The sequence below is a fragment of the Pangasianodon hypophthalmus genome, chromosome 16 (assembly GCF_027358585.1).
Source record: "Pangasianodon hypophthalmus isolate fPanHyp1 chromosome 16, fPanHyp1.pri, whole genome shotgun sequence".
In the NCBI taxonomy this organism is placed as follows: domain Eukaryota; kingdom Metazoa; phylum Chordata; class Actinopteri; order Siluriformes; family Pangasiidae; genus Pangasianodon; species Pangasianodon hypophthalmus.
Window position 1 is genome coordinate 5239767 of NC_069725.1, and position 17524 is coordinate 5257290.

At 37.0% G+C, this 17524-nt stretch overlaps 1 protein-coding gene across 1 annotated transcript in view; it reads left to right on the plus strand.

Moving 5' to 3' along the window:
* Window positions 1-8998: 8998 nt before the first annotated feature.
* The window catches only part of phip (pleckstrin homology domain interacting protein), a 53440-nt gene continuing 44914 nt past the window's right edge, over window positions 8999-17524 (plus strand). Inside the window, exons 1-7 of the mRNA XM_026944908.3 lie at window positions 8999-9369; window positions 9501-9559; window positions 9644-9673; window positions 9828-9887; window positions 12965-13115; window positions 13984-14082; window positions 16799-16959. Of these exons, the coding sequence (XP_026800709.1) occupies window positions 9330-9369; window positions 9501-9559; window positions 9644-9673; window positions 9828-9887; window positions 12965-13115; window positions 13984-14082; window positions 16799-16959 (600 nt within the window). The 5' untranslated portion in view covers window positions 8999-9329. The remainder of the gene's footprint in view (window positions 9370-9500; window positions 9560-9643; window positions 9674-9827; window positions 9888-12964; window positions 13116-13983; window positions 14083-16798; window positions 16960-17524) is intronic.

The window sequence follows — 17524 nt, forward strand, 5'->3', positions numbered from 1 at the left end:
CACTTGATTTTTTTTTTTTTTTTTTTTTTTTTTTTTTTAAATTTGATAATTTGAATATGACCCTTAACGAAATGGCACATAAACATAGCAATAAACGCAGGGTGCTGAGAGTGACCTTGGTTCTGAAACTGAAGCTGACGTGCTTCTGGAGATCCGCCTGCCTGCCTGGCTTGGGATATTGTCTGTGAAAATGTTTTCAAATAAAACCATGAAAGAAAAGGAGGCGCTGTGTATGTGTGTGTGTGTGCGTGTGCGTGTGTGTGGTTATAAACATTTACACTGATGTCAATTTCTGAATGATAATTGCTTGTAGAGAGGCACAAGTTTCTAGTTGCCTGGTTTGAGTGTAGAGTTTTAACCTGACAGAAAACTGGTGAGGATCTAACCAGCAGCCACAAAGGCCTTTCACTTTCACACACATACACATGCACACACACATGCACACACACATTAAATACAACTGCTGATGTCAGGAAGTGAAAGGTCAGCAGTGTTACAAAAGGGGGAATTTAAAGGCCTGTTTCACATTGGTTGGCCATGAAATCAGCCAATAAACTCTACCTCTATAAAGAATCGGGAACAGACCTGGATTTATTTTGGCTGAATTAAATATCACTTATGAGGAATATGACTTGGCAGGGGTGTAGTTACAAAAGGGAGGAATTGACCTGTCCTGCATGTTTAAGGGGTTAATAAAATAATATTTTCTAATTTGATATATTTTACATTAAACATAAATTTCAACAAAACTTAAACATTTAAAAAAATTGTAGTGGCATTATAGTTATGGAAATAGAGATATAATAATATTTATACCACAGTGTAGGGAATTCTCAATTCTGATTGGTCGGAAAGTGTTGATTCATTTTCCATAACAGCGGCTCTAAATGATAAACCTGACAAGCTGAGAGAGAGGAAAAAAGACGGTGAGGGAACGACTGTTTATAGCTGCTATAACGTAAGTGATAACAGGAACTAACGTTTCATGGACGTGCCACTACCTTAGACGTAAATATAAATGGATACAAGTATGATGCGTCATTCTTTATTGTTAGTATTGGTACATTGCTGTGGCATAAGAGGAGAAAAACACTTGAAGACATGCTGCTACTGGGAAATAATCAACTTTAGGGTTGTCACAATAACGTCACTTCACATTGGGCCTCATCACGTCACCCCAAAGCTCATTATTTTCCCAAAACAGAATAGTGTTTTATTCCTTACATACTCACCAATATTAATAGCACACATTGTTTTTTCACTGCTCTAAAGCACCAGCATCAATTTATTTCCAAACCCTTCAAGACCTGACTCACACAGAAACAACCCAAAGCACACAATTATGCATTTTGAACTAAATAATAATATCACCCACAGTCTATGTATGTGGATGGGAATATGTAGTTAATGCTCTCTAATTACGTACTTCAGAAAACAGATGTTCAGATTACTCTAGGTTTCGTGTTATTGATCTTAGACCTTATAATTATATTGGATGGTTAGGAACACGGGACAGGAAGTCCTGGGTGGTTTGCTATAATTGTGCATTAGTGGGAGTTAACTTCTGACTTCAGGTTTGGGGGGAGAACTAAAAGAAAAAAAAACAAAAAAAAACTTTGGAGTCGACTAAGTCAACTAAACCTTTAAAGTCATGCTTTATTAATCACTTAAAGTTTAAACCTTTAAAGTCATGCTTTATTAATCACTTAAAGTTGTAGCTTATTTTGCTATTTATCTAATTCTTCTTCCTCTTCTACTTCTTCTTCTTCTTATTAGTAGTATTCAGTAACAGCTAATTATTGTTATTATTTAATTATAAGGTAGCTACTGTGAAACTAACAGGACGGGAGTGTAGTTGGGAGAGGAATGTAAGTCTGTAACCCAGTTGTGGGAATTTAAGTTGTTAAAAGCAGAAACACTAGCTTTTTCACCAAAAAAAGTTCAAGCTAAATTACATTTACTTCAACAAACTCTACTGCAAACGCCAGGTTAAATAAATCTTCGACACCCAAATCTGCAGCACCAACCTTTGCATATTGTAGTGCAAATGATCCAAAATTGAAAAAGCTGCAATTTTATCAGCGTGCATGCAGATTTTTTATAATACATCCCAACCTGGCTGAACTGACCAATTTAAAAACCAAAACAGCATGCTGAACAGTTGTGTGGCTGTGTTAAATGATGTATCTCTAACTACCATGTTTTACTGTTTATGATTAACATGTTGGCTCACTTGCTTGCAACCAAACTGCCAATGTACACCATTTTGTGTACTGTTGTGTAGGAGTTTATTTAGTGCCCATTGATCAGGTTAGGAAAGTTGAATTGCTTTTACGAAGCTGCTTAAAATCAGAATTATTTTTCCGTCTGGAAGCCACGTCAGTTACATTTCTAACTGCACCAAATGGACTTTTTGCATCACCAGTCTTCCTGTTCCGCTCTGATCACGCCTGTCACGAAGACACGTCACCCAAAACTTTCTAGTGGGACTGTTTTGAAAGGAATTAACTTGAGTGCACAGTCTAGTCAAAGTGTGAAACTGCCACTGCAGTGGTTTTGTTGTGTTACTTTACGAAACCAAGAGCTGAAACCTTCACTTGGAAATCTGGGTTGGTGTTAGGTAATGAGAGCAAGAGATATTACAGGGTTAAATAATAATAATAATAATAATAATATTAATAAGTTTATTTTATATAGCGCCTTTCTGCAAACTCAAGGTCACTTTACAATACAGTAAATAAAAGTAAAGGTATCCAATATGCAAATACAGGCCATGAAACATAAACATAAAAATGTAAATATAAATGGTTAAAAACACATAGCATGTTTGTTCATTAATAAATACAATTGCCAAATTGTTGGGATATACTGTATGATTTAAAAAATAAACGGGAAGAAATAGAAAAATAATCAACGACGTAGTGGTGACGTGACCTGACGCATACATTTTTAAGATCTCCAAAACAGCCATTTGACTCACTAACCACTGAATACTGAATCGAAGCATGACTTCATATCCCATCAAAGCAACATAAAAAAGTCTTTACATGCTTAACTTGGTAACCTTTGACCCTTATTTGGCCTCTGCACTTTGGAGTGCTTCTGACCTCCAGTGGTTGAGAAAGGCCACTGCACATCATTGCTTTCAAGATGTTTACAGTCAAACAAGCAAAAAAAAAAAAAATCAGTTTCAGATTGACTTTAATGTTTTAACAAGTGTGCATTGAGACAAACTTTCTTTAGAATAAGCTTTGTTGTGTGATATAAGTGTATCCTGCATTCCTTATTCGGGTTTAAAGGTTTAAATTTAAATCCTAGCCTTCTCTCTCACTCACTATTACACTCTCGGAAGGTGGTACTATGTACTGACTTGTCACTCAGGTGGTACTCTGAAGTTATCTTTTACCTAAAAACGTGCATATAGTGGATCTTTAAAGCGTTCCACTAAAAGGTATATCCACTCTATCTACATTTCCAGGTGAAAGATACATGTTAAAAGCTACAAATGATAAAGCAACAAGGAATGATACAGCTTAGTACCTTTTTTTCGGAGACTGTACAGTCCATTAACTCATTTGACAGCAACCTGTATCTGATCATGTCTCCTAACAGTCCTGTCTAGATCCCCCTCCCCTCCGCCCCAGTGTATTCCTTATTCATCTCAAGCAAAAAATCTCACTGTGACTCAGCCAGACCTTCACAGAAGAATGAGGTAATACTTATATCTGGAGTGAAACTCAGTTCAGAGTCTGAGCAAGATGCATTTACATCTGTGCCCCCGAGAGACACATACATGAAGAGCCAAAGTAAAAATGAAACAAGAGCTTTTCTTCCTCTTTAGTAAAACAGGCCTGCTTTTCCATACACAGATTACATCTAGTTTTTAACCTGAATTATACTTGAAATCAGACCAGAAGCCACATATGAACTTTACAGCAGAGATACTCGAGCTGTGAAGAGACGGTTATAAGAAAAGTGGCTCTTAGTGGAGTTGCTTTGGTCATTTAAAAAGTATGCAGACAACAGAGAAAGTGAGTTTGATAAGTATGCATGGCCATGACTAGCTATGAGGACACCGAGGTGTAGTTTTTTTGTTTTTTTTTTTACCTCCCACATATCTCTAGTTGTCAAATTTTATGTGGAAACAGTGATAACATGGTGGCAGAATGTAGTCGACTATACAGAAAGACTTGCATTCCAAGACAGTGATGTTTGGTTCTCAACTTAACTCAGTATGGAAGCTTGTTTCTGCATACTTTATGTATATGAACATATTACGCAGATTTACCTCGCAGTTGTGACAGGGAAGATTAAAAAAAGTCACTACTGGGAGATATTACCTTGCAAGTGTGACTTTTTATTGCGCAATTGCAAGATATCTCGCAATTGTGACTTTAACTCGCAATTACGAGTTATTATCTCGTAGTTGCGACTTTTTATCTCGCAGTTGAGACAGTGAAGATAAAAAAGTCACTACTGTGAGATATTACCTTGCAAGTGTGACTTTTTTAATTGCGCAATTGCAAGATATCTCGCAATTGTGACTTTAACTCGCAATTACGAGTTATTATCTCGTGGTTGCGACTTTTTATCTCGCAGTTGTGAGTTACCGCGACTACGTGCTTTCCTCTACCTCTAGCTAAACCACAACAACATCGCTGTCAGGAACGCTATCCTATTCAGCCTAAGACACTCTCCATTTCTTGCAGAGAGGAATACTTCAGGTAGGTTATAATTAAACAGTATCAGACTTGCAATTGTGCTGTTAGCATGGCTGCGATTCGGCCGCAGGTAATCACAGCTGTGCTGATATTCAGTACAGCATCACGACTCTGAGTGTGACATTGCTTTTATATAACAGCTCTATAAACAAGAAATTAATACTGAGTAACTGATATTTCAGACACAATATGGCCAAATATTTTGTTATTTTTGCTGTCAGTGAAAGTAGTTCCTGAAGAAGTCACAGCGGGAGAGAGCATTGTGTGTTGCCATGCCAACACACACACTGACTGACAGCCCATAGTAAGTGTAGTAACGGTTTCACTGTAATGATCTATTGCTAGAATTGGAATTTTATGTAGTGAACACAAACATACAGAGTGATACAAACTGCCAGTCTCAGTGCTGTTATGCTAAATATCAGTATCAATATCAGTAAATATCAATCAAATTAGTGGACCGGAACTAAGCGTTGTATAATGTTTGTTTACACACTGCTGAGTTTTGTTGTGATTTGATTATTGGAAACCTAAGCACTAAATCACAATTATGTGAAATTAATAAGTAACTGCGAGAAAAATGAAGTCGCAGTTGTGAAATATTAAATTGCAGGTGCAGGAGGTAAAGTCACAACAATGATATTAACTTGCATTTGTGAGAAAAAAAAGTTGCAGTTGTCTGGAAATAACTTGCAATTATGAGATAATTGAGTGATATTTTGCAATTCTGTGATAAAAACTTGGAATTGTGTGATATTTTGTCGTAATTGTCAGATAAGTGGCATACATGGCAGAAATGAGCTTCCATAGAGTGCCTGAGGAGGAATCTTTAGGTTTGCTCATAGACATAACCCATTATTATTATTATTATTATTATTATTGTTGTTGTTGTTGTTGTTATAAGCTAGTATCTGATTTAGCTATGATATAAATAGAGTGTTTATGAGGGCAATTAGGGGTTTGTAAAATGCAAACCTCAATTAAAAAACAAAAACATTATTTAGATTACTATAGTGTTGCTAGCCAAATCAGCTTGCTATAATGATATAAAAACATGTAACATTAGTTAAATTTTAGGTTTAACATTGCTCATTAATAACATAATACAAGCATAATAATTGTCATTGTTATCTATTGTATTAATGAGATAATATCACATAACATAATTCAGAATTATCAACAAGTAGCTTAGATGGTCTTGTAAACAATAAAATTTTACGGTCTAAATGGAGTCAAAGCAGATTTGAATTTTAAAAAGATTAGAGATCAGCAGTTGATGTAGTTCACATTTAGCAGTGTGATATAGTATATTAACTGTGACACATTTCTGCAGTGTGGATCTCACTAAAATTTTGATCTTGATCACAGCCCTATAAGAGTTTTTTTTTAAAAATGAGGTCTGGGACATATAGCTAGGGGTCTGCACTTTTGTTTTTTGATGACAGGATGGTGATGGAGATCACTATCAACTAATATCAACTCCTAATATTTAGTTATTATCCTAAATCTAATTGTTCACCTGAAGTGAAATGGTTTAACATGCTATTATATACATGGCAATAATGTATTTATTATAGGAAGCTGGTCATTTACTAGTCTAAAGCTTTATAACATATGTAATAACATGTAATAAATAATGTCACCTTGAATCTAACTGCAATTTTTTACCAACGTAAGCACACAGGACTGGATGAGTTCAGACTCTCATTCCATTCATACACATATCTTTTACTCTCACTCTGAATAATTTGTATTGAATAATATGCTTTAAGGTGAATAACTGAATAATAAGCTGGAACTTTTAGGGGTTAATAAAACTGGGAAAAACATTTATGGCACAAAATGTTAATGTATAATATTTGAAGTTGGGGTCTGTGGTTGAAATGTTCAGAAATAAAATGTCTGATTATTTGAATAGTTGGATTATAAAATGAATCTGTGTTATATTAATAGTAATATTGGGTTTATTATAGTAATATTGGGCTCCGTGTTTTTCCTATAGCTACAAGAGGTTTGAAAACAGCTGTCTTACATGAAATACACCACTACATTGTCAGACATAACACTTCTTTTTTTAAAAATCTGATGCTAGTGTTAAAAATAGTGTAGCGTCAGAAATACATCATGTCCATTCTGATCGTTCTGCTAAAACATGAGTTTACATTTTCACCAGTGTGGACCCCCAGAGGTCTGTATAGCAGTGATGTTACAGTGATAGAAATCAGAACACATTCCTATTTTTATTCATATAATTTATTACTGAGTTTTTATTATAATTATTAGCTGATGTATCTGCTCACTTGGAATGGTCAGGAATAAAATATCAAATAATCAGATTAATAGTTGGATTATAAAATTAATCTCGACTGTGGAAATCCATGGGCTCCATGTTTTTTTTTCCTCCAATAATTTTTAAAACCGTCTTATATGAAATACACCACTACATTTTCAGAGATGACACACTTCTATTTTCCTTATGTGGTGCTAGTGTTAAAAATAAAATGTGTCAAACACACCGTGTCCATGTCCATTGTGATGATTCAGCTAAAACACCGATCTATATCTGTATAATATCTATGTCTATCTATCTGTCCCTCTCTCTCTCTATTATATATATATATATATATATATATATATATATATATATATATATATATATATATATCTCCACTGTATGCCTTAGAGTGTTTTAGCCAAATCTTCTACACTAGCACCACATAAGGGATATTATATATATATATATATATATATATATATATATATATATATATATATATATATATATATATAAAACACCAAACACCATGAATACACAACACTAGTTCACTAGTTTACACATTATACCCGTGGTTCTCAAAAACACAAAAACATACCCAGGGGTCTGTGTGTTTTCTTACACATTATAAACACAGTAATATATATTTTTTATACATACACATTAGCCGATTTATTCAATTTCACTTGAACTGAATTCACTTGAACACTTGAGATTGATCCAAACTGCAATAACTGAAAATCAAGTAGCCTGTAAAAAAAGAAAAAAAAAGTAAAATTGGACCCTAATGTATTAAATCATTTGAAATTTCAGGAATAAAAATTTCTTCAGCTGCAAAATATTCTTGTACATATTTAAATAAGGAGCCTGATCATTTGAGGAGTTGGATTATGTTTGCGTAGGGTATGTGTGGGATTTATTTTGTTTTATTTTGCAGTGATGCCAGATTGCAGAAAGTTTGTGAACCCCTGCATCACATCCCTGAGTGTTTAACACCTACTGTATAATGCTGAATTAACTCCTAATGTGTACTTAAGCCCAGATGTTTTACAGATGAATTGTGGATTGAAGACTGTAGTTGTTCGTGCATCACTGAGGATTGTGCTGGATATTGTGTGCTTTTGGGGGGAATTTGTCTGCTTTTAAATCCCATTTATTTTAGTCTGGTGCTCTTGCACATTACTGAACCCCTGGGGAATAAATATAATTTCCCTAATGTAGTTCCACTGTAGTGTTTATATGAATGACAGTGTAGTGCTGAGGTCAGACTTCTTTATCCACTGTGTGCTGTGTGTATGAAAACATCTCCTCTGTGCTCTTTGTCTAAGTCGTCCATGTTGTTTTGTGGCTATTAGACGTGGATTGGTGTAAGTGACGAGCTTTAATTCATTACATCCCCCGTGTTTTCTTTCCCTTCCCCCATTTTACTGCCTGTTCCCATTTAGCAGAGAAATGGAGGACTTCCGAGCCCAAAAAAATCCCAGCAACAGACTGTTTCTCAAGCCTTATTAAACCTCCAACACCATTCCAGCAAACCTAACATGTGGACAATTCATAGCTTGTGAATGTGAAGTAATATAGTAGATATGAATATGGATAGGCTACTTGACAATAATAAAGTCGTTATTTTAGTCAACACGACAACATGGCAGTTTCTATTCGTCACTGTCGAGCTGGAGAGAAAGAGGAAGCAACGTCAAATGGAAACGAATTTAAAATATATATATATATATAAGTATATGCCAGAAATATTAGAAAATGTACTAAAAACAAAATAACATCCCATGTTAGAGTGGGCATGAGCAATATGCCTTCCGTTAATCCGTCCATGTTAGCATCGTAGCCTTCGCGAAATGTACGATGCCTGATATTCCTGCGCAGTGAGCGAGAGAGAGAGAGAGAGAGAGAGAGCGCGCGCGAGAGAGAGAGAGAGAGAGAGAGAGCGAGAGAGAGCTCGCGCGCGCGAGAGAGAGCGAGAGAGCTCGCGCTTTTTTTTTTTTTTTTTTTGGAAACGAAACCTAAAAACCGTCGTTGATACACTTTACCGAGCCCAAAGTATAAATCCAAACCGAACGTACTCCCAAACTAGAGAAAGTGCCGCCGGTTATCCGGATGAACGCGCCGCATGTTGGGAATGAAAGACAGGAACTAGTTGTCGCGAGCGCGCGAGCGGGGGATGAGCAGCAGAGCCGGCACTACTTTGCCCTGTGTGTGCGTTGGGTGAATGGAGGCGCAGCTCTTCCTGGTGGTGGCGAACAAACACTGACAACTACAGGGCGGCCAGCGGCACGGCCACACACACCTTCTCCTTCGCCCCAAACCGACACCAAAACATGGCTAGTGACAGCAAACACACCGCGCAGTTGAAATCCGGTGAGTATAGGAGACGTAAAAATGTGTCGTCGAGAGGTTTTTTTTTTTTACACGTTTGTGTTTCCACACACACACAGGCGCCCTTCTTCAAAGCTAACGTAGCTACATATGTATTCTTCCCCCTCGCGCAGAACTGTACTTCCTAATAGCCCGGTTTTTGGAAGCTGGACCTTGTCAGGACTCGGCAGAGGTGCGCGATTTTATCATTTAAGAATATTAACTACATCCCTAGAAGAAAATGTGACACAATTCTGCGTTTTTGTGTCTTTTTCAGACCCTGATTCGGGAGGTTCAGGAGAAGGAGGTAAGCTGCACAAGGCGACTTGGCGTTGCATCGTACTGCGCTGTACTTTACCTTCATTCGTCGCTCATTTCTGATTTAATTTTTTTTAAAAAATCCTTACCTTGACCTTCCTAGAATCCAACCCGAGTTGGATAACACTGTTTTCCCTTTCCAGCTGTTACCCAAAAGGATAGATTGGACTGGAAAGGAACACCCTGGGAGTTACGAAAATTTGGTAAGGCATGCCCTATAACTGAGAAAAAGTTTTTGGAGAGCAAAATAAGAAATTGAATTTCCCGCAATTTTTAAATCAGGAAGAAAAAAAATCCCCCAAATACATTTGAGAAAAAACAAAAAACAAAAACCCAACAATCCCTGAAGCAGAGAGAAACCCCAGGGCTGGTGACCCTGAAGTCACACTGAGCTGCAGCTCCGAGCTTTAGTGACAGCTCCATGGATTAGGATTATATAGTTGGGAAAATGTGTTAGAAATAAAGGTACGTCATGAGCTGCATGTGAGGACAGAGAGTGGTGGGAGGGAGTGCGCCAGTGTGTGTGAGTGTGTGTGTGTGTGTGTGTGCAAGTGTGTGTGAGCTGGGCGGGATATGGAGGCGCCCTGCTTCATGCAATACAACCACAGACAGTGTAAAACACACGATTTATTTTATTTACTCTCCAGTTTTGGACAGGAGTTTACCAAAGCACGAGGCATTAACCAGCACTGGGGTTATAGCAGGAAAACTGGGAATTTCTGGGAAGTCGATGGAATTTGAGTTTTTTTTTTTTTCGGATTACAAAGTGATGGAATTGGAGGAGGATTTTCCTAATTGAAGGTAAAACCAGAACTGATATAAATATTGATTATGTGATTAATTACGATATTTATAAATTAAAATAATTATGCCGATTGATTGGTTTGTTTCCTCGCGACATCGCAAGGCTTCAGAAGAGCATTTCGGATCACAACGCCGATCATCTTGATCACGATGAAAAATCTTTATTTAAAAAAAAAAAAAAAAAAAAAAAAGTTTAGGGTTGTGATCCACCCCCCGGTTGTAGCCACCCCCCCTCTCCGGAATATCAGTTACGTAACTATCCGAGTCAGCGCACTGCTTCACTCTCATGGAGGCTTGTTGGCGATGTTTTAGCCACTTTTCTCTCCACTTTATACACCAGATTTGGCTGTTTTGTTTTTCTTTCTTCGCCGCGTCCCAACCCGCATAGTCAGTATATCACAATAGAACGCCGCCTATGGTTGCCGAGGCAACGCCGCTGTGGACCGAACGGCTCCGTGCTAAAGCCTATAGACTCGTACATTACTGAGCAGTGTGGCGGAACAGTCCGTACGTCTAAATGGGCCATTATTTGATACGCTGTTTAGTAGTGGGCTGTGGTAGTGCGCGTGATCGGAGCAGAGCCTCCTCGCGCGGTGCTCTGTGTGTGTGTGTGTGGTGTGTGTGCGGGCGCCCGGAGGCTGCGGCTGTAGCTCGCTCGCTTGGCCGCCTCGCAGCGCCTCTTTTCCGGCGAGGACTCAGACACGCGGCCGCCGCCGCCGCCTTCACCCGCACGGTTCCCTCAGGCCCGAGTGAGATGGGAGATTTCTGAGGCTCGGCCATTAAACCACCTGGTGTTGGCGCCGTCACTCTGTTTTTTTCCCCTTTTTTTAAATCCTCTTCGTCCTTTTTTTTTTTTTTTTTTTTTTTGGACGACAGTGGAGCTAATATTAGATAGATTTAATAATAATAATAATAACAACAACAATAATAACAACAATAATAATAATAATAATAACAGTCATCACCACTTAATAGCGTTTTATTACTATTATTCATAGTAGTAGTAGTAATAATATTAATACTATTACTACTAGTAATAACAGTAACTCAGTAGCGTTTCTAAACTATTCCTACTACTACAAAAATAGCATAAAACAATAATAATTATAACCGTCATCACTTAACGTTTTAGTATTATTACTCATAACAACAACAACAACAACCATCACCACGTAATAGCGTTTTACTATGACTCATAGCAGCAGTGACACTACTAATACTGTTACTACTAGTAATAACAATAGTAATAACTCACTAGTTTCTAACTGTTCCTACTACTACAAAAAGAGCATAATAAAACAGTAGTAATAATAATTATTATAACCATAATCATCACTTAACAATGCTTTAGTATTATTACTAATAATAATTATTATAATAATAATAATCAACATCATCATCATCATCGCTTAATGGTGTTTTACTACTATTAGTCATAATACTACTAATAATAATAATAATCACAACAATTATAATAACAATAAAGTTTGTATTAAACAGAGGAACAATAGCTTAACAGCAAAAGCAGGAATCATAAAATATACATATTAATTAGCAGTAATTAATAAATTATATGATGTCATCTGGAACAATCCAGTAAATGACTCAGTGTTTGTGGTTATTATGTTTACACGCAGCAGTTTTCATTTTAATCCCGATTCTTTCTAAGCATGTATTGTGAAGTAAACATTCATGATTGTTATTATCATTATCATTATAATTATTGATATTACTGCAGGACTAAGCTGGACTCATTAGTCTCCATGTCATCTGATCACGCGGTGATTTTATTTCATGGCACACGGTCATAAGCGGGTTTAAGACACAAATCAAACGCGATGTTTGTGCGCGCGGGTGTCGGTGTGCGTTTGCTTCACTGCATGCGCACGGTAATTTGTTTCTTTGTGTAAGTGTGTGTGTGTAAGAGTGGGTGTGTGTGTGCGTGAGCGGGGGACTGTCTCGTGTCGTCCAATAGGATGCCGCTAAATGCAATTAAAGTCTCATTAATTAGTATCCGGGCGTTGGAAGAGGCTGCTGATCAAACAGATAAAGAGCAGTGTGGAAAATGAAGCACCTCATAAAGAGTTCTCTGTTCTTATTCATCGCCTGATTGGACTGATGTTCAAAATCTCACAATCCCTTAAGCCTGGACCAACTCCGAGTCACAAGACTCTAAATACTAAGATCCAAGACATTAAGATCAGTCACATATGTGCGTATTTGTTTGACTCTAAATATAAATGACATTAATTATAATAAAGTAGGCCTATGTTATGTTTGTATAATAACATCATAAAATTTAATATTTGTTAATTGGAAGTTTTTGGTGTTTAGACAAATCATAATTTTGTTTTGAATTGCTATTGTATGGATGAATGTGAGTGGGACAGATATTTAGAATATAAAGTGTTTTTGTGTGTGTGGTATAGATGCATATCTGTAATGTATTTGTGTGTGTGTGTGTCTGTGTGTGTAGGTGAAACTATATAAACACACTTCTCCAGATCACCTGTTGCGAGTGTGTGAGCGAGTCGGTCCTCTTTTGGAGAGAGAGGTTCCTGCTAGTGTGCCAGGAGTCAACTCGCTGCTGGGTGTGGGGCGCCAGTCTCTGCTCCGCACCAACAAGAGTGAGCTCGGTTTCTCTTTAACACACACACACAGACACACAAGATTATCTCACTACCTTGGTGAGGTTCCTGCATTGCCGTAGTTATTAATGCAGCATATTAATGTTGTGTCTATAACTAAGTCTAACTCTGACCTTAACAAAACCGAAACATTTAGTTTTCCTCATGGGGACCGACCAAATGTCAAAACAGTCAGGTACTTTCCTCGTGGGGAAATTTGGTCCTCACTAAGATATATAAACATGCCCACACACACACTTATCAGTAAACAAATTTTATGTGTTTAACCTAATGCATTGCAATTTAACTTTCTGTTTCCCTCCTCTTTTTTGCTTATTAATTTTTATTATTTGGTTAATGTCAAATTATTATAATATTAGATTTTATTAGATTTAGGTAATACATTCTACATTACATTTACATAATACAACTATAAATATAAATAGCTATAAATAAAGCAAATGAATAGACTGGAATAATGATAAAAGAAGTGCGAAAGAGCAAAATTAAACAAAAGGAGACAGAATGAGAATAATTACTTGTATTTCAATTTAATTGTAATTTTAATTAATGAATAAGGATAACGTTAAACAGCTTTTGCGTCTTTTGTATGAATCTTTAGTGTTTTCGTGTAATGTATGACTTTTCAGAATGCGAATGCAATTTAAAATTCATGGGCGTTTTTAAAAAAATAAAACTTGTATATTTTATTTAACTCAAGAAGACCGATAGCAGCAGAATTGTTGTACTTGTTGTGATCCAGCTTACAGGATTTGGCCTGTACATCCATGTCACAGCGGAGCGCTTTCTCATGCCGTGTGTGTGTTTGTTGACAGTGCCGTGTGTGTGTGTGTCTGTGTGTTGACAGGTTGTAAGCACGTGGTATGGAAGGGTTCAGCCCTCGCAGCCCTGCACTCTGGCAGGCCACCCGAGCCGCCAGTCATCTACGGAAGCCCGCCCAACATCGGTAAGCCTTCTCTTATTGGCTGGAGTCGGCATTCATACAGAAAGATGGATTCTGTAGATTAAGATGTAGCTATAGAATTAACTGTAAACTGTGAGAAATATTAAGTCACAAGTGACAGGTTATCTGGAATAATAACCATAAAGAATTAAATAACTGGCCTGCTTGATTGCCACCATCACACTCCTTTTTAATTAAGTGAATAGCACAATAAGTGAGTGCTTCATGTGTTACAGATTTCATATGCCCGTTATATTTCTTAATTACAAAAACTAATTCATGGCACAATAAAAAAATTAAGTTAAAATATTAATTTTGTGTGACAGTAATACTTAGTGTTCAGCATTTCCTAAGTCTGAATTGTTAGAGCTTTGTAATGAGCTACAAGCTGTTTATAAATATGTAATTATCATATAATTTAAAAGATATTTAATATTGCAATACTGTACTGCATTTGATCTTGTTCATTTCCTGGAAATTAGTTCCACCCTCAGGCAAAACAGCGCCGCTCGGTTCAGCCCCTTTCTCTAAAAAGGGAACCCATAAAACAAGCATTTTCAGCAGAGGCTGTGGGGTCAGTTGAAGAGAAAATGCAAGCCTTGCTAGAGTTTTATTGCAACTGTGATTAGTCTTGCAGGCAGGAGGCTCTAAAAATGACATATTGCCCCTTAAATAGGAGGTCAACTTTGTTTATTTTTAAAAATAGCTTTTGGGCTCCTGAGTGGCTACTGTGTTACTGTGTCTCCTGTCAATCAGAGTGACATTAACCAATCACAGGCTTCGGAGAGCTCATGTATGTGGAAGAGGGCAGATATTGCTTGTGTTCAGCTGCTGTGTGGTGTATCATGAGAAGTAGTTCGAAAAGATGTGTGTTGGAGGAAGCATGTATAACCTTCACCCTCTCTGGTTAGTGGATGTCATGTGGTAGGGGAGAGCTAGCTAGTGGGTAGGACTTAGCAATAAAAATGAAAATGGGGTAAAAATCAGAAAAAAATAGCTTTTAGGCTGCATGTTAGTATTGAAGTGGTCTGGAGCAGAACACTGATTTGAAATGGCTGGTTAATAATGACATTAATGATATTACCATGAAATGTCTGATGTACAATGTTATTGTGTACTCAGAATAGAGAAGTCTGAGTATTTCTTTTGTCCACTGCTCAATCAGAGGAGAACTCATCAACAGATTTGTCACCTCCAGATACACAAATTTCATTGCGATTCAGTGAGCACTGCCTGGCATCAATCCTCCCCAAAATGTTGTGCAAGATCTTTTGGTGTCAAAACAGCGGACTTGTGTTATTTGTTCGAAGCTTTGTTAAAAAAAAAGTCACTAAAATCCTCCAGATGGAGCTTGTCAGGATTCGTTACTGCCTGTTCTGCTTCCATAACCAGTGTGCTCACTAACATGTCTTATCAGTAATATAAAAACAGTGGTCAGGTGTAATAGCTCTGGAAACCTGCCGTGTAATTATATTACGCCTAAATGAAAATAGGCCTTTTAGAAATGTAATGTGTTATGACAAAAAATAAATGAAAAAATTTAGTTTGGTTTGTAACAAACTTGCTTTTTGAGCTTTGTTTGTAGTCATGATATTAGCTTTTATTAGACATCAATAAATAATCATATTATGTGTTACTATTTATACCACAGTGCTGTTGAATGTTGTGGTCAGAAGCTGTTGATTAATTTTCTAAAACAGCAGCTCTGATAGTAGTTCCAGGTGCAAGGATTATATTAATGCACTAGTTCTAGTATGTTATTGTTTCTGTAGTAACAGCTAATGTGTATGACAGACCGTTCGCATAAAGCGATTAAAAAAATACGTGTGATTGTTATGGTGAAGTTTATTTAGCATTTTTAGAAGGAGTCTCCAGTCCAATGTCAGCACAGAAATGAAGTTGCAACTTCACCTGTAAGTTTTTTTTTTCGACACAGGAATCTTTAGGACAGAGGTTTCTCGTGGTTGCGTTTTTTTGGTAACATGACAATAAGACAAAAAATGCAGTTTAACTTCAAGAAAGCAAAAAGAGAGAGAGGCTAGTGAGGGAACAACTGTTTATAGCTGCTATAATGTAAGTGATAACAGGAACTGACTAATTTCAGGGACATTTAGCAGCATTAAATGTATCTATAAATGGATAAAAAGCGTGATGCATCATTTTTTGATTTATAGGAAATTGTAATTGTTGGCAGATTTCTGTGGTATAAAAGACACTTAAGGATGTGCATTTATAGGAAAATAATCAACTTCGGGGTGGTAACAGTAACTCTGTTACATCAGACCACATCACACCACCCAACAATTAATAATATTTTAATTTTAATCTCAATTTTTGGTTTCCTCAATTAATTAAACGAGATCACTGCGATATTGGTGAACTTATTTTTTTGGACCTGGTTAATACTAGATGTAAAAGAGAAGCTCTCCATTCATTGCATACTGTGCTGGTTTATTTATATATTTCTAATGTAATTTTATATTTAGCAGTTAAATATACACTTAATTATGACAAGTGAGCTGTCTTTTTTTTTGTGAAGCATATACATTTATAATTTCCAATGTGAAATAAAAGCCAATTTCTGTTGATCTGAAAGTGCAATCAAATCATTTTCTTCCTAAATTGGCTTAATAATATAGATAAATACTTGCGATTATCATTTCAGCCATCTGTTCCTGTGTGTGTGTGTGTGTGTGTGTGTGTGTGTGTGTGTGTATAGTGGAGACATCTTACAGCCGGAAGCTGAATGGTTCGTACCGTTTGGGTCAGCTAGTCCCCACAGCTGTTTACTCACACATGAAGATGCACAAGAGGATTCTGGGACATCTGTCCTCAGTGTATTGTGTCGCCTTCGACCGGACGGGCCGCCGCATCTTCACAGTAAGTGTGTGTGTGTGTGTGTGTGTGTGTGTGTGTGCAAAACAGATATAAAGGAGATGAGAGGAAACTGGGTTATTTATTGATTTGCATATTTTCCCACCCTGTCGTCTGCACTGTTCCGCACGTTCTCTCAGAGCCAAGGCTTTTTCTGTAGTGCACTTTGAAGTGTAGTGCTCCATTCAAGTATGGAATTTCTAGGGGAGGAAATTAACTACATAATATCCCAGGTTGCTCTTGATTTCTTCCAGTTGTGTGTGTGTGTGTGTGTGTGTGTTTGACTCCCTTCATATTTTCCAACCACAGACATTCTACTGGACTAAAGACAGGAAAGTAAGTCAGCCAGTGGAGAATATAGTAAAGTTTGTTGTCCAGACATTACTGACAGTAGCTTCTATTTGCACTCAGCTAGGATTATCAGTAACCTTGATATCATGCTTATGTGATATTATCACAATATTGAAACGTTGAAACCTTCCCCGAGAAGCACACATATGATTCTGATTTTCATATTTATCCAGCATAAGGAATTGTACAAGCTGTCTTTGCTGGCCTCCATTCAAATCTT